Raw genomic sequence first — 19,020 nt, forward strand, 5'->3', positions numbered from 1 at the left:
GACAGTAGCTACAGAAGAGCAGTGTAGGGGTTAAACCTGACAGCTCCAACAAATCAAGATAAGGAGACAGCAAGAAAATGGAGCCCCTCACCCTTCCTATGTGACAGGACTGCTGCCCCCACCTCAGAGTCCATCTGTCCTGTCACAGCCCTCACACATGTACAAGGAATGGTGCTGTATAGAGAAGGAAGCCGAGAGATCACTCACAGGACGGGTCGGCCGGGGGAGGGGCGCCTCATCTCTGCTCTGGCTGCTGAGCTCATTGGTGGATCAGACGGCAGGGGGCGCTCCTGTCATCCCACCGGTCAGCAGCAACAGATGCCGTACAGCAGGAGGGAGGGGCGTTCATGGCCCCCAGCTGAGTGTCAGAGCGGCCTCAATGACATCCGGCCCCTGTCTGTCTCCGTGGGGAGGGGGGTGGGGGTTGCTGGCTGGGATAGGCTGTGGGGGGCGGGGGATGGTGCCAGACTGCAGGGACTGGAGGATAAGAGCTCACTCCTTGCTGCGCCCCCTGTAATTAACCACCAGATGGCGCCCTAGGCCATCGCCTACCCCTGCCTACCCTTTGTCCCGGCCCTGCTGGTCCCTACCCCTGCCTACCCTTTGTCCCGGCCCTGCTTGTCCCTACCCCTGCCTACCCTTTGTCCCGACCCTGCTGGTCCCTACCCCTGCCTACCCTTTGTCCCGGCCCTGCTGGTCCCTACCCCTGCCTACCCTTTGTCCCGGCCCTGCTGGTCCCTACCCCTGCCTACCCTTTGTCCCGGCCCTGCTGGTCCCTACCCCTGCCTACCCTTTGTCCCGGCCCTGCTGGTCCCTACCCCTGCCTACCCTTTGTCCCGGCCCCGCTGGTCCCTACCCCTGCCTACCCTTTGTCCCGGCCCCGCTGGTCCCTACCCCTGCCTACCCTTTGTCCCGGCCCCGCTTGTCCCTACCCCTGCCTATCCTTTGTCCCGGCCCTGCTGGCCCCTACCCCTGCCTACCCTTTGTCCCGGCCCTGCTGGTCCCTACCCCTGCCTACCCTTTGTCCCAGCCCCGCTGGTCCCTACCCCTGCCTACCCTTTGTCCCGGCCCTGCTGGTCCCTACCCCTGCCTACCCTTTGTCCCGGCCCTGCTGGTCCCTACCCCTGCCTACCCTTTGTCCCGGCCCTGCTGGTCCCTACCCCTGCCTACCCTTTGTCCCAGCCCCGCTGGTCCCTACCCCTGCCTACCCTTTGTCCCGGCCCTGCTTGTCCCTACCCCTGCCTACCCTTTGTCCCGGCCCTGCTGGTCCCTACCCCTGCCTACCCTTTGTCCCGGCCCTGCTGGTCCCTACCCCTGCCTACCCTTTGTCCCGGCCCTGCTGGTCCCTACCCCTGCCTACCCTTTGTCCCAGCCCCGCTGGTCCCTACCCCTGCCTACCCTTTGTCCCGGCCCTGCTGGTCCCTACCCCTGCCTACCCTTTGTCCCGGCCCTGCTTGTCCCTACCCCTGCCTACCCTTTGTCCCGGCCCTGCTGGTCCCTACCCCTGCTCTCCACACACACTCACCCCTGAAGGAGGAAGTGACCAGTTCAGTGCAGTCTAGTCTAGACACAATGGGGGAGATTTATCAGTCGCCCCCGGCAACCAACCAGATTCCACTTCTTATTCCTTACAGACTCTTGGTAAAATTTAAGAAGTGGAATCTGACTGGTTGCCGGGGGCGACTGAGCCAGTGTCACTTTACACCAGTTTGATAAATCTCCCCCAGTGTGTGTATAGACGCAGCTAGAGACAACCAGTTCTTCATTTACTACCACGTTCAGTATACAGTGCTAAGCCCTTTATAAGGGAGAGGAGTCCAGAACCACCCTAACCCAGGCTGAGACTACGTCTACAAAGAGCAGGGCAGTATCCTGAACACAAGAGGAACTACCCTGGATAGAACAAAGCTACCGTAAGAAGGTCTACGTTTTCTCTTGCGCAGTGCAGGTAACTGGGACGGCAGAGCACACAGCTACATTGGGTTGGGGCTCCAACAAACTCTTCTCCTCTACTCAACTATTCAAGCACCGCTACAAATACCTCTCTTCTACTCTCTAGCACCTCCTTAAGCACAACGAGTTTAAGTATTAAGAGTCTGTACCAAAGATTTATCTAATTCTACAAAAGTCCCAGCACTGCGGCGGCGGCATACAGGATGTGATACAGGGAAACAAGTCCCAGCACTGCGGCGGCGGCATACAGGATGTGATACAGGGAAACAAGTCCCAGTCTGTATATACTCCTAGTATTACACTGGGGTACAGTCTGTATATACTCCTAGTATTACACTGCGGTACAGTCTGTATATACTCCTAGTATTACACTGGGGTACAGTCTGTATATACTCCTAGTATTACTCTGGGGTACAGCCTGTATATACTCCTAGTATTACACTGGGGTACAGCCTGTATATACTCCTAGTATTACACTGGGGTACAGTCTGTATATACTCCTAGTATTACACTGGGGTACAGTCTGTATATACTCCTAGTATTACACTGCGGTACAGCCTGTATATACTCCTAGTATTACACTGGGGTACAGTCTGTATATACTCCTAGTATTACACTGCAGTACAGTCTGTATATACTCCTAGTATTACACTGCGGTACAGCCTGTATATACTCCTAGTATTACACTGCAGTACAGTCTGTATATACTCCTAGTATTACACTGGGGTACAGTCTGTATATACTCCTAGTATTACACTGCGGTACAGTCTGTATATACTCCTAGTATTACACTGCAGTACAGTCTGTATATACTCCTAGTATTACACTGCAGTACAGTCTGTATATACTCCTAGTATTACACTGCAGTACAGTCTGTATATACTCCTAGTATTACACTGGGGTACAGTCTGTATATACTCCTAGTATTACACTGCGGTACAGTCTGTATATACTCCTAGTATTACACTGCGGTACAGTCTGTATATACTCCTAGTATTACACTGGGGTACAGCCTGTATATACTCCTAGTATTACACTGGGGTACAGCCTGTATATACTCCTAGTATTACACTGCGGTACAGTCTGTATATACTCCTAGTATTACACTGCGGTACAGTCTGTATATACTCCTAGTATTACACTGGGGTACAGCCTGTATATACTCCTAGTATTACACTGGGGTACAGTCTGTATATACTCCTAGTATTACACTGGGGTACAGTCTGTATATACTCCTAGTATTACACTGCGGTACAGTCTGTATATACTCCTAGTATTACACTGGGGTACAGTCTGTATATACTCCTAGTATTACACTGCGGTACAGTCTGTATATACTCCTAGTATTACACTGCGGTACAGTCTGTATATACTCCTAGTATTACACTGCGGTACAGTCTGTATATACTCCTAGTATTACACTGCGGTACAGTCTGTATATACTCCTAGTATTACACTGGGGTACAGTCTGTATATACTCCTAGTATTACACTGCGGTACAGCCTGTATATACTCCTAGTATTACACTGGGGTACAGCCTGTATATACTCCTAGTATTACACTGCAGTACAGCCTGTATATACTCCTAGTATTACACTGCGGTACAGTCTGTATATACTCCTAGTATTACACTGGGGTACAGTCTGTATATACTCCTAGTATTACACTGCGGTACAGCCTGTATATACTCCTAGTATTACACTGCAGTACAGTCTGTATATACTCCTAGTATTACACTGGGGTACAGTCTGTATATACTCCTAGTATTACACTGCAGTACAGTCTGGATATACTCCTAGTATTACACTGCGGTACAGTCTGTATATACTCCTAGTATTACACTGGGGTACAGTCTGTATATACTCCTAGTATTACACTGCAGTACAGTCTGTATATACTCCTAGTATTACACTGGGGTACAGTCTGTATATACTCCTAGTATTACACTGCAGTACAGTCTGTATATACTCCTAGTATTACACTGCGGTACAGCCTGTATATACTCCTAGTATTACACTGCAGTACAGTCTGTATATACTCCTAGTATTACACTGCAGTACAGTCTGTATATACTCCTAGTATTACACTGGGGTACAGTCTGTATATACTCCTAGTATTACACTGCAGTACAGTCTGTATATACTCCTAGTATTACACTGGGGTACAGTCTGTATATACTCCTAGTATTACACTGGGGTACAGTCTGTATATACTCCTAGTATTACACTGGGGTACAGTCTGTATATACTCCTAGTATTACACTGGGGTACAGTCTGTATATACTCCTAGTATTACACTGGGGTACAGCCTGTATATACTCCTAGTATTACACTGGGGTACAGTCTGTATATACTCCTAGTATTACACTGCAGTACAGCCTGTATATACTCCTAGTATTACACTGCAGTACAGCCTGTATATACTCCTAGTATTACACTGCAGTACAGTCTGTATATAATCCTAGTATTACACTGCAGTACAGTCTGTATATACTCCTAGTATTACACTGGGGTACAGCCTGTATATACTCCTAGTATTACACTGGGGTACAGTCTGTATATACTCCTAGTATTACACTGCGGTACAGTCTGTATATACTCCTAGTATTACACTGGGGTACAGTCTGTATATACTCCTAGTATTACACTGCGGTACAGTCTGTATATACTCCTAGTATTACACTGCAGTACAGTCTGTATATACTCCTAGTATTACACTGGGGTACAGTCTGTATATACTCCTAGTATTACACTGGGGTACAGTCTGTATATACTCCTAGTATTACACTGGGGTACAGCCTGTATATACTCCTAGTATTACACTGCAGTACAGTCTGTATATACTCCTAGTATTACACTGCAGTACAGTCTGTATATACTCCTAGTATTACACTGGGGTACAGCCTGTATATACTCCTAGTATTACACTGCAGTACAGTCTGTATATACTCCTAGTATTACACTGCGGTACAGTCTGTATATACTCCTAGTATTACACTGGGGTACAGCCTGTATATACTCCTAGTATTACACTGGGGTACAGTCTGTATATACTCCTAGTATTACACTGCAGTACAGTCTGTATATACTCCTAGTATTACACTGCAGTACAGTCTGTATATACTCCTAGTATTACACTGGGGTACAGCCTGTATATACTCCTAGTATTACACTGGGGTACAGTCTGTATATACTCCTAGTATTACACTGGGGTACAGCCTGTATATACTCCTAGTATTACACTGCAGTACAGTCTGTATATACTCCTAGTATTACACTGCGGTACAGCCTGTATATACTCCTAGTATTACACTGCAGTACAGTCTGTATATACTCCTAGTATTACACTGGGGTACAGCCTGTATATACTCCTAGTATTACACTGCAGTACAGTCTGTATATACTCCTAGTATTACACTGGGTACAGTCCTGTATATACTCCTAGTATTACACTGGCAGTACAGTCTGTATATACTCCTAGTATTACACTGGGGTACAGTCTGTATATACTCCTAGTATTACACTGCAGTACAGTCTGTATATACTCCTAGTATTACACTGGGGTACAGTCTGTATATACTCCTAGTATTACACTGGGGTACAGTCTGTATATACTCCTAGTATTACACTGCAATACAGCCTGTATATACTCCTAGTATTACACTGGGGTACAGCCTGTATATACTCCTAGTATTACACTGCGGTACAGTCTGTATATACTCCTAGTATTACACTGCAGTACAGTCTGTATATACTCCTAGTATTACACTGCAGTACAGTCTGTATATACTCCTAGTATTACACTGCAGTACAGTCTGTATATACTCCTAGTATTACACTGCAGTACAGTCTGTATATACTCCTAGTATTACACTGGGGTACAGCCTGTATATACTCCTAGTATTACACTGGGGTACAGCCTGTATATACTCCTAGTATTACACTGGGGTACAGCCTGTATATACTCCTAGTATTACACTGGGGTACAGTCTGTATATACTCCTAGTATTACACTGGGGTACAGCCTGTATATACTCCTAGTATTACACTGGGGTACAGTCTGTATATACTCCTAGTATTACACTGCAGTACAGTCTGTATATACTCCTAGTATTACACTGCAGTACAGTCTGTATATACTCCTAGTATTACACTGGGGTACAGCCTGTATATACTCCTAGTATTACACTGCAGTACAGTCTGTATATACTCCTAGTATTACACTGCAGTACAGTCTGTATATACTCCTAGTATTACACTGCGGTACAGCCTGTATATACTCCTAGTATTACACTGGGGTACAGTCTGGATATACTCCTAGTATTACACTGCGGTACAGTCTGTATATACTCCTAGTATTACACTGCGGTACAGTCTGTATATACTCCTAGTATTACACTGCGGTACAGCCTGTATATACTCCTAGTATTACACTGGGGTACAGTCTGGATATACTCCTAGTATTACACTGCGGTACAGTCTGTATATACTCCTAGTATTACACTGGGGTACAGTCTGTATATACTCCTAGTATTACACTGCAGTACAGTCTGTATATACTCCTAGTATTACACTGGGGTACAGTCTGTATATACTCCTAGTATTACACTGCAGTACAGTCTGTATATACTCCTAGTATTACACTGCAGTACAGTCTGTATATACTCCTAGTATTACACTGCAGTACAGTCTGTATATACTCCTAGTATTACACTGCAGTACAGTCTGTATATACTCCTAGTATTACACTGGGGTACAGCCTGTATATACTCCTAGTATTACACTGCAGTACAGTCTGTATATACTCCTAGTATTACACTGCGGTACAGCCTGTATATACTCCTAGTATTACACTGCGGTACAGCCTGTATATACTCCTAGTATTACACTGGGGTACAGTCTGTATATACTCCTAGTATTACACTGGGGTACAGTCTGTATATACTCCTAGTATTACACTGCAGTACAGTCTGTATATACTCCTAGTATTACACTGGGGTACAGTCTGTATATACTCCTAGTATTACACTGCGGTACAGTCTGTATATACTCCTAGTATTACACTGCAGTACAGTCTGTATATACTCCTAGTATTACACTGCAGGTACAGCCTGTATATACTCCTAGTATTACACTGGGGTACAGTCTGTATATACTCCTAGTATTACACTGGGTACAGTCTGTATATACTCCTAGTATTACACTGGGGTACAGTCCTGTATATACTCCTAGTATTACACTGGGGTACAGTCTGTATATACTCCTAGTATTACACTGCAGTACAGTCTGTATATACTCCTAGTATTACACTGCAGTACAGTCTGTATATACTCCTAGTATTACACTGGGGTACAGTCTGTATATACTCCTAGTATTACACTGCAGTACAGTCTGTATATACTCCTAGTATTACACTGCAGTACAGCCTGTATATACTCCTAGTATTACACTGCAGGTACAGTCTGTATATACTCCTAGTATTACACTGGGGTACAGTCTGTATATACTCCTAGTATTACACTGCAGTACAGTCTGTATATACTCCTAGTATTACACTGCAGTACAGTCCTGTATATACTCCTAGTATTACACTGCAGGTACAGTCTGTATATACTCCTAGTATTACACTGCAGGTACAGTCTGTATATACTCCTAGTATTACACTGCAGGTACAGTCTGTATATACTCCTAGTATTACACTGCGGTACAGTCTGTATATACTCCTAGTATTACACTGCGGTACAGCCTGTATATACTCCTAGTATTACACTGCAGTACAGTCTGTATATACTCCTAGTATTACACTGCGGTACAGCCTGTATATACTCCTAGTATTACACTGCAGTACAGTCTGTATATACTCCTAGTATTACACTGGGGTACAGTCTGTATATACTCCTAGTATTACACTGGGGTACAGTCTGTATATACTCCTAGTATTACACTGCGGTACAGTCTGTATATACTCCTAGTATTACACTGGGGTACAGTCTGTATATACTCCTAGTATTACACTGGGGTACAGTCTGTATATACTCCTAGTATTACACTGCAGTACAGTCTGTATATACTCCTAGTATTACACTGCGGTACAGTCTGTATATACTCCTAGTATTACACTGGGGTACAGTCTGTATATACTCCTAGTATTACACTGCGGTACAGTCCTGTATATACTCCTAGTATTACACTGCAGTACAGTCTGTATATACTCCTAGTATTACACTGGGGTACAGTCTGTATATACTCCTAGTATTACACTGCGGTACAGTCTGTATATACTCCTAGTATTACACTGCGGTACAGTCTGTATATACTCCTAGTATTACACTGGGGTACAGTCCTGTATATACTCCTAGTATTACACTGGGGTACAGTCTGTATATACTCCTAGTATTACACTGGGGTACAGTCTGTATATACTCCTAGTATTACACTGGGGTACAGTCTGTATATACTCCTAGTATTACACTGCAATACAGCCTGTATATACTCCTAGTATTACACTGGGGTACAGCCTGTATATACTCCTAGTATTACACTGCAGTACAGCCTGTATATACTCCTAGTATTACACTGCAGTACAGTCTGTATATACTCCTAGTATTACACTGCAGTACAGTCTGTATATACTCCTAGTATTACACTGCAGTACAGTCCTGTATATACTCCTAGTATTACACTGGGTACAGTCCTGTATATACTCCTAGTATTACACTGGGGTACAGTCTGTATATACTCCTAGTATTACACTGGGGTACAGTCTGTATATACTCCTAGTATTACACTGCGGTACAGTCTGTATATACTCCTAGTATTACACTGCAGTACAGTCTGTATATACTCCTAGTATTACACTGCAGTACAGTCCTGTATATACTCCTAGTATTACACTGGGTACAGTCTGTATATACTCCTAGTATTACACTGCGGTACAGTCTGTATATACTCCTAGTATTACACTGCAGTACAGTCTGTATATACTCCTAGTATTACACTGCAGTACAGTCTGTATATACTCCTAGTATTACACTGGGGTACAGCCTGTATATACTCCTAGTATTACACTGCAGTACAGTCTGTATATACTCCTAGTATTACACTGCGGTACAGTCTGTATATACTCCTAGTATTACACTGGGGTACAGCCTGTATATACTCCTAGTATTACACTGGGGTACAGTCTGTATATACTCCTAGTATTACACTGCAGTACAGTCTGTATATACTCCTAGTATTACACTGCAGTACAGTCTGTATATACTCCTAGTATTACACTGGGGTACAGTCTGTATATACTCCTAGTATTACACTGCGGTACAGCCTGTATATACTCCTAGTATTACACTGCAGTACAGTCTGTATATACTCCTAGTATTACACTGCGGTACAGCCTGTATATACTCCTAGTATTACACTGCAGTACAGTCTGTATATACTCCTAGTATTACACTGGGGTACAGTCTGTATATACTCCTAGTATTACACTGGGGTACAGTCTGTATATACTCCTAGTATTACACTGCAGTACAGCCTGTATATACTCCTAGTATTACTCTGGGGTACAGTCCTGTATATACTCCTAGTATTACACTGGGTACAGTCTGTATATACTCCTAGTATTACACTGGGGTACAGTCTGTATATACTCCTAGTATTACACTGGGGTACAGTCTGTATATACTCCTAGTATTACACTGGGGTACAGTCTGTATATACTCCTAGTATTACACTGCAGTACAGTCTGTATATACTCCTAGTATTACACTGCAGTACAGTCTGTATATACTCCTAGTATTACACTGCAGTACAGTCTGTATATACTCCTAGTATTACACTGCAGTACAGTCTGTATATACTCCTAGTATTACACTGGGGTACAGTCTGTATATACTCCTAGTATTACACTGGGGTACAGCCTGTATATACTCCTAGTATTACACTGGGGTACAGTCTGTATATACTCCTAGTATTACACTGCAGTACAGTCTGTATATACTCCTAGTATTACACTGCAGTACAGTCTGTATATACTCCTAGTATTACACTGGGGTACAGCCTGTATATACTCCTAGTATTACACTGGGGTACAGTCTGTATATACTCCTAGTATTACACTGCAGTACAGTCTGTATATACTCCTAGTATTACACTGCGGTACAGCCTGTATATACTCCTAGTATTACACTGGGGTACAGTCTGGATATACTCCTAGTATTACACTGCGGTACAGTCTGTATATACTCCTAGTATTACACTGCGGTACAGCCTGTATATACTCCTAGTATTACACTGCGGTACAGCCTGTATATACTCCTAGTATTACACTGCAGTACAGCCTGTATATACTCCTAGTATTACACTGGGGTACAGTCTGTATATACTCCTAGTATTACACTGGGGTACAGTCTGTATATACTCCTAGTATTACACTGCAGTACAGTCTGTATATACTCCTAGTATTACACTGGGTACAGTCTGTATATACTCCTAGTATTACACTGGGGTACAGTCTGGATATACTCCTAGTATTACACTGCGGTACAGTCTGTATATACTCCTAGTATACACTGCGGTAACAGTCTGTATATACTCCTAGTATTACACTGCGGTACAGCCTGTATATACTCCTAGTATTACACATGGGGTACAGTCTGGATATACTCCTAGTATTACACTGCGGTACAGTCTGTATATACTCCTAGTATTACACTTGGGTACCAAACTGGGGTAGCAGTCTGTAATATCTCCATGGGTACTTCTGTATATACTCCTAGTATTACACTGCAGTACAGTCTGTATATACTCCTAGTATTACACTGCAGTACAGTCTGTATATACTCCTAGTATTACACTGCAGTACAGTCTGTATATACTCCTAGTATTACACTGCAGTACAGTCTGTATATACTCCTAGTATTACTCTGGGGTACAGTCTGTATATACTCCTAGTATTACACTGCAGTACAGTCTGTATATACTCCTAGTATTACACTGCGGTACAGCCTGTATATACTCCTAGTATTACACTGCAGTACAGCCTGTATATACTCCTAGTATTACACTGCAGTACAGCCTGTATATACTCCTAGTATTACTCTGGGGTACAGTCTGTATATACTCCTAGTATTACACTGGGGTACAGTCTGTATATACTCCTAGTATTACACTGGGGTACAGCCTGTATATACTCCTAGTATTACACTGGGGTACAGTCTGTATATACTCCTAGTATTACACTGCAGTACAGTCTGTATATACTCCTAGTATTACACTGCAGTACAGCCTGTATATACTCCTAGTATTACACTGCAGTACAGTCTGTATATACTCCTAGTATTACACTGCAGTACAGTCTGTATATACTCCTAGTATTACACTGCAGTACAGCCTGTATATACTCCTAGTATTACACTGCGGTACAGCCTGTATATACTCCTAGTATTACACTGCAGTACAGTCTGTATATACTCCTAGTATTACACTGCAGTACAGTCTGTATATACTCCTAGTATTACACTGCAGTACTAGATGCCGCCTGTGCACAGGTGTGGCGCTGTAGTTACTTCTTGGTGATGGACGGCTGCTGCTCCAGGTGTGATGGGGGGGACATTACCTGCGCGGGGTCGTAGAGCGGAACGCTCAGAGGGTTCGTCTGACTTCCAGGAACATTTGGATCAGGGCCCTGAAAACCAACAGAGACGAATGAGAGTGAGAAGGTCCCGGAGTGAATCCTGGAGCCCCCAGAGTGATACTTTACCTTCCTCTCCTGCTGACCCCGACTCTCTGGTGAGACGTGACTGATCTGCTGCTGATCTTCAGCTCCTTTAATTCCTGTTATAGAGAGAATGATACAAGGCCTGGGTGAGGGGTGAGGGGTGTGGGGTGAGGGGTGTGCTGGGAGGGGTGTGGGGTGAGGGGTGTGGGGTGAGGGCTGTGGGGTGAGGGGTGTGGGGTGAGGGCTGTGGGGTGAGGGCTGTGGGGTGAGGGCTGTGGGGTGAGAGCTGTGGGGTGAGGGCTGTGGGGTGAGGGCTGTGGGGTGAGGGCTGTGGGGTGAGAGCTGTGGGGTGAGGGCTGTGGGGTGAGAGCTGTGGGGTGAGGGCTGTGGGGTGAGGGCTGTGGGGTGAGGGCTGTGGGGTGAGGGCTGTGGGGTGAGAGCTGTGGGGTGAGGGCTGTGGGGTGAGAGCTGTGGGGTGAGAGCTGTGGGGTGAGAGCTGTGGGGTGAGGGCTGTGGGGTGAGGGCTGTGGGGTGAGGGCTGTGGGGTGAGGGCTGTGGGGTGAGGGCTGTGGGGTGAGGGCTGTGGGGTGAGGGCTGTGGGGTGAGGGCTGTGGGCTGTGGGGTGAGGGCTGTGGGGTGAGGGCTGTGGGCTGTGGGGTGAGGGCTGTGGGGTGAGAGCTGTGGGGTGAGGGCTGTGGGGTGAGGGCTGTGGGGTGAGAGCTGTGGGGTGAGGGCTGTGGGGTGAGGGCTGTGGGGTGAGAGCTGTGGGGTGAGAGCTGTGGGGTGAGGGCTGTGGGGTGAGAGCTGTGGGGTGAGAGCTGTGGGGTGAGGGCTGTGGGGTGAGGGCTGTGGGGTGAGAGCTGTGGGGTGAGAGCTGTGGGGTGAGAGCTGTGGGGTGAGGGCTGTGGGCTGTGGGGTGAGGGCTGTGGGGTGTGGGGTGAGGGCTGTGGGGTGAGAGCTGTGGGGTGAGGGCTGTGGGGTGAGGGCTGTGGGGTGAGGGCTGTGGGGTGAGAGCTGTGGGGTGAGGGCTGTGGGGTGAGAGCTGTGGGGTGAGAGCTGTGGGGTGAGAGCTGTGGGGTGAGGGCTGTGGGCTGTGGGGTGAGGGCTGTGGGGTGAGAGCTGTGGGGTGAGGGCTGTGGGGTGAGGGCTGTGGGGTGAGAGCTGTGGGGTGAGGGCTGTGGGGTGAGAGCTGTGGGGTGAGGGCTGTGGGGTGAGGGCTGTGAGGGCTGTGGGGTGAGAGCTGTGGGGTGAGGGCTGTGGGGTGAGAGCTGTGGGGTGAGGGCTGTGAGGGCTGTGGGGTGAGGGCTGTGGGGTGAGGGTTGTGAGGGCTGTGGGGTGAGAGCTGTGGGGTGAGGGCTGTGGGGTGAGAGCTGTGGGGTGAGGGCTGTGAGGGCTGTGGGGTGAGGGCTGTGGGGTGAGGGTTGTGAGGGCTGTGGGGTGAGAGCTGTGGGGTGAGGGCTGTGGGGTGAGAGCTGTGGGGTGAGGGCTGTGAGAGCTGTGGGGTGAGGGCTGTGGGGTGAGAGCTGTGGGGTGAGGGCTGTGAGGGCTGTGGGGTGAGGGCTGTGGGGTGAGGGTTGTGAGGGCTGTGGGGTGAGAGCTGTGGGGTGAGGGCTGTGGGGTGAGAGCTGTGGGGTGAGGGCTGTGAGAGCTGTGGGGTGAGGGCTGTGGGGTGAGAGCTGTGGGGTGAGGGCTGTGGGGTGAGAGCTGTGGGGTGAGGGCTGTGAGAGCTGTGGGGTGAGGGCTGTGGGGTGAGAGCTGTGGGGTGAGGGCTGTGAGAGCTGTGGGGTGAGGGCTGTGGGGTGAGGGCTGTGGGGTGAGAGCTGTGGGGTGAGGGCTGTGAGAGCTGTGGGGTGAGAGCTGTGGGGTGAGGGCTGTGAGAGCTGTGGGGTGAGGGCTGTGGGGTGAGAGCTGTGGGGTGAGGGCTGTGAGGGCTGTGGGGTGAGGGCTGTGGGGTAAGGGCTGTGGGGTGTGCTGGGTCATTATTATACACAGAGCGACAATATTATGCAACTAGGAGATATAACGTCCGGTGATCGATTATACATATTGCTGGATATATAACAGGAAGATGGAAAAGCCCCTCCACACAGTAACCTCATCCCTCACCTCCTGCACCTCCTCCTGCACCTCCTCACAGTACCCTCATCCCTCATCCCTCACAGTACCCTCATCCCTCACAGTACCCTCCTCCTGCACCTCCTCCTGCACCTCCTCACAGTACCCTCATCCCTCACAGTACCCTCATCCCTCACAGTACCCTCCTCCTGCACCTCCTCCTGCACCTCCTCACAGTACCCTCATCCCTCACAGTACCCTCATCCCTCACAGTACCCTCCTCCTGCACCTCCTCCTGCACCTCCTCACAGTACCCTCATCCCTCACCTCCTGCACCTCCTCACAGTACCCTCATCCCTCACCTCCTGCACCTCCTCACAGTACCCTCATCCCTCATCCCTCACAGTACCCTCATCCCTCACAGTACCCTCCTCCTGCACCTCCTCCTGCACCTCCTCACAGTACCCTCATCCCTCATCCCTCACAGTACCCTCATCCCTCACAGTACCCTCCTCCTGCACCTCCTCCTGCACCTCCTCACAGTACCCTCATCCCTCATCCCTTACAGTATCCTCCTCCTGTTCCTCCTCACAGTACCCTCATCCCTCACCTCCTGCACCTCCTCCTGCACCTCCTCACAGTACCCTCCTCCTGCACCTCCTCACAGTACCCTCATCCCTCACAGTACCCTCCTCCTGCACCTCCTCACAGTACCCTCATCCCTCACAGTACCCTCCTCCTGCACCTCCTTACAGTACCCTCATCCCTCACAGTACCCTCCTCCTCCTGCACCTCCTCCTGCACCTCCTCACAGTACCCTCCTCCTCCTGCACCTCCTCACAGTACCCTCCTCCTCCTGCACCTCCTCACAGTACCCTCCTCCTGCACCTCCTCACAGTACCCTCTTCCTGCATCTCCTCACAGTACCCTCCTCCTGCACCTCCTCCTGCACCTCCTCACAGTACCCTCATCCCTCATCCCTTACAGTATCCTCCTCCTGTTCCTCCTCACAGTACCCTCATCCCTCACCTCCTGCACCTCCTCCTGCACCTCCTCACAGTACCCTCCTCCTGCACCTCCTCACAGTACCCTCATCCCTCACAGTACCCTCCTCCTGCACCTCCTCACAGTACCCTCATCCCTCACAGTACCCTCCTCCTGCACCTCCTTACAGTACCCTCATCCCTCACAGTACCCTCCTCCTCCTGCACCTCCTCCTGCACCTCCTCACAGTACCCTCCTCCTCCTGCACCTCCTCACAGTACCCTCCTCCTGCACCTCCTCACAGTACCCTCTTCCTGCATCTCCTCACAGTACCCTCCTCCTGCACCTCCTCACAGTACCCTCTTCCTGCATCTCCTCACAGTACCCTCATCCCTCACCTCCTCACAGTACCCTCCTCCTGCACCTCCTCCTCCTGCACCTCCTCCTGCACCTCCTCACAGTATCCTCCTCCTGCACCTCCTCACAGTATCCTCCTCCTGCACCTCCTCACAGTACCCTCCTCCTGCACCTCCTCACAGTATCCTCCTCCTGCACCTCCTCACAGTATCCTCCTCCTGCACCTCCTCACAGTACCCTCATCCCTCACCTCCTCACAGTACCCTCCTCCTGCACCTCCTCACAGTATCCTCCTCCTGCACCTCCTCACAGTATCCTCCTCCTGCACCTCCTCACAGTACCCTCATCCCTCACCTCCTCACAGTATCCTGCTCCTGCACCTCCTCACAGTACCCTCTTCCTGCATCTCCTCACAGTACCCTCCTCCTGCACCTCCTCACAGTACCCTCCACCTGCACCTCCTACTGCACCTCCTCACAGTACCCTCCACCTGCACCTCCTACTGCACCTCCTCACAGTACCCTCCTCCTGCACCACCTCCTGCACCACCTCACAGCACCCTCCTCCTGCACCTCCTCACAGTACCCTCATCCCTCACCTCCTCACAGTACCCTCCTCCTGCACCTCCTCACTGTACCCTCCTCCTGCACCTCCTCACAGTACCCTCATCCCTCACCTCCTCACAGTACCCTCATCCCTCACCTCCTCACAGTACCCTCATCCCTCATCTCCTCACAGTACCCTCATCCCTTACAGTACCCTCCTCCTGCACCTCCTCACAGTACCCTCATCCCTCACAGTACCCTCCTCCTGTTCCTCCTCACAGTATCCTCCTCCTGTTCCTCCTCACAGTACCCTCATCCCTCACAGTATCCTCCTCCTGTTCCTCCTCACAGTACCCTCCTCCTGCTCCTCCTCACAGTACCCTCATCCCTCACAGTACCCTCCTCCTGCACCTCCTCCTGTTCCTCCTCACAGTACCCTCATCCCTCACCTCCTCACAGTACCCTCATCTCTCACCTCCCCACAGTACCCTTATCCCTCACAGTACCCTCATCCCTCACCTCCCCACAGTACCCTTATCCCTCACAGTACCCTCATCCCTCACCTCCCCACAGTACCCTTATCCCTCACAGTACCCTCATCCCTCACCTCCCCACAGTACCCTTATCCCTCACAGTACCCTCATCCCTCACCTCCCCACAGTACCCTTATCCCTCACAGTACCCTCATCCCTCACCTCCCCACAGTACCCTTATCCCTCACAGTACCCTCATCCCTTACAGTACCCTTATCCCTCACAGTACCCTCATCCCTTACAGTACCCTTATCCCTCACAGTACCCTTATCCCTCACAGTACCCTCAACCCTCACAGTACCCTCATCCCTCACAGTACCCTCATCCCTCACAGTACCCTCATCCCTCACAGTACCCTCATCCCTCACAGTACCCTCATCCCTCACCTCCTCACAGTACCCTCATCCCTCACAGTACCCTCATCCCTCACCTCCTCACAGTACCCTCATCCCTCACAGTACCCTCATCCCTCACCTCCTCACAGTACCCTCATCCCTCACAGTACCCTCATCCCTTACAGTACCCTCCTCCTGCACCTCCTCACAGTACCCTTATCCCTCACAGTACCCTCCTCCTGCACCTCCTGCACCTCCTCCTGTTCCTCCTCACAGTACCCTCATCCCTCACAGTACCCTCATCCCTCACAGTACCCTCATCCCTCACAGTACCCTCATCCCTCACAGTACCCTCATCCCTCACAGTACCCTCATCTCTTACCTCCTCACAGTACCCTCATCCCTCACAGTACCCTCATCTATCACCTCCCCACAGTACCCTTATCCCTCACAGTACCCTCATCCCTCACAGTACCCTCCTTTTACCATTCTCCTACTATCATATATAGAATAACCCCCATACCTGTGTACGCGGAGTTAGCGGACGCTTCTGGTGGCCGTTGATAAGATGGCCGTGGCGCTGGCGGCTGCAGCGGGTTGCGTCCCATTAGAGCTTTTATCTAGGAACAGAATTTTAGATCCAATTCAGAAGAACATGAACTGTATGAGGGTGCGGCCACGGGGCTGGATTCTGCCGGCCGCATGATCTGCTGACATGGCCGCTACACTCCCTTCACTCACTTCTGTCATACACATCCAGTTTATACCTTCACATAGGAACAGGTGCAAAACTGCAATTCCCATCATGCCTGGACAACCAAAGCTGTGGTTGGAGGGCGGCAGGTTCCCGAACTCCACGTTGTATACAGTGAGGTCATTAGCCAACCAGATATAAAGGGCGTGTTCCTGTATTGTACAGTTAGATGGCATTGTTTACCTGTATGGAAACCATTACTCCCGTAGGATATGCCATAGATGTCCGATATGTGTCCCCCTCCCCCTCTGTATTCTCTCCCCCTGCTCCCACTACACCAGCTCCAGCCCCTCCAGTACCTGCTCCCTCAGCCACATGCTCTCCAGGGCAGTGTACCCAAGTGCCCTCCTCCCTGCAGCTTTGATTCATTTAGTCATCCATAGGGCTGCTTGTTTCGGCACGGGACGCCATGCTAGTACCTCTTCAGTGCCTTAATCCACTGTCCCTCCCCCACCACCCCCACGCCTAATCATGCCCCTCCAAGCCCTACCAACCAACGCTAAATCATGCCCCCCAACGCCCAATCACAGCCACTCATGCCCCATCACGCCCTACCAAACCCCCCCACACCCAATCATGCCCCATCACACCCTACCAAACCCCCCCACGCCCAATCATGCCCCATAACACCCTACCAAACCCCCCACACCCACTCATGCCCCATCACGCCCTACCAAACCCCCCCACGCCCAATCATGCCCCATCACACCCTACCAAACCCCCCCACGCCCAATCATGCCCCATCACACCCTACCAAACCCCCCACACCCACTCATGCCCCATCACGCCCTACCAAACCCCCCCACGCCCAATCATGCCCCATCACACTCTACCAAACCCCCCCACGCCCAATCATGCCCCATCACGCCCTACCAAACCCCCCCACGCCCAATCATGCCCCATCACACCCTACCAAACCCCCCTTACCCACTCATGCCCCATCACGCCCTACCAAACCCCCCATCATGCCCCATAACACCCTACCAAACCCCCCACACCCACTCATGACCCATCAGGCCCTACCAAACCCCCCCACGCCCAATCATGCCCCATAACACCCTACCAAACCCCCCCATGCCCAATCATGCCTCACCACGCCCTACCAAACCCCCCACGGCCAATCATGCCTCACCCCGCCCTACCCAACCCCCCACGGCCAATCATGCCTCACCTCGCCCTACCCAACCCCCCACGGCCAATCATGCCTCACCAAGCCCTACCCAACCCCCCACGGCCAATCATGCCCCATCACGTCCTACCAACCTCCCCCCACGCCCACTCATGCCCCATCACGCCCTACCAAACCCCCCACACCCACTCATGACCCATCACGCCCTACCAAACCCCCCCACGCCCAATCATGCCCCATAACACCCTACCAAACCCCCCACACCCACTCATGCCCCATCACGCCCTACCAAACCCCCCCATGCCCAATCATGCCTCACCACGCCCTACCAAACCCCCCCCATGCCCAATCATGCCTCACCCCGCCCTACCCAACCCCCCACGGCCAATCATGCCTCACCTCGCCCTACCCAACCCCCCACGGCCAATCATGCCTCACCAAGCCCTACCCAACCCCCCACGGCCAATCATGCCCCATCACGTCCTACCAACCCCCCCCCACGCCCACTCATGCCCCATCACGCCCTACCAAACCCCCCACACCCACTCATGACCCATCACGCCTTACCAAACCCCCCCACGCCCAATCATGCCCCATAACACCCTACCAAACCCCCCACACCCACTCATGCCCCATCACGCCCTACCAAACCCCCCCA

At 50.3% G+C, this 19,020-nt stretch overlaps 1 protein-coding gene across 4 annotated transcripts in view; it reads right to left on the reverse strand.

Annotated features, from left to right (window-relative positions):
* Positions 1–19,020, reverse strand: part of SEC16B (SEC16 homolog B, endoplasmic reticulum export factor) — a 308,666-nt gene that overhangs the window by 31,785 nt on the left and 257,861 nt on the right. For 3 of the 4 annotated variants that reach the window (XM_069981715.1, XM_069981717.1, XM_069981713.1), the window contains 3 exons: positions 17,003–17,099; positions 11,713–11,786; positions 11,519–11,637 (listed from right to left, as the gene is read on the reverse strand). In XM_069981715.1, the coding sequence (XP_069837816.1) occupies positions 11,519–11,637; positions 11,713–11,786; positions 17,003–17,099 (290 nt within the window). The remainder of the gene's footprint in view (positions 1–11,518; positions 11,638–11,712; positions 11,787–17,002; positions 17,100–19,020) is intronic. The other variant, XM_069981716.1, reaches the window with a different exon arrangement.

Source organism: Dendropsophus ebraccatus, chromosome 8 (assembly GCF_027789765.1).
Source record: "Dendropsophus ebraccatus isolate aDenEbr1 chromosome 8, aDenEbr1.pat, whole genome shotgun sequence".
Lineage (NCBI taxonomy): Eukaryota > Metazoa > Chordata > Amphibia > Anura > Hylidae > Dendropsophus > Dendropsophus ebraccatus.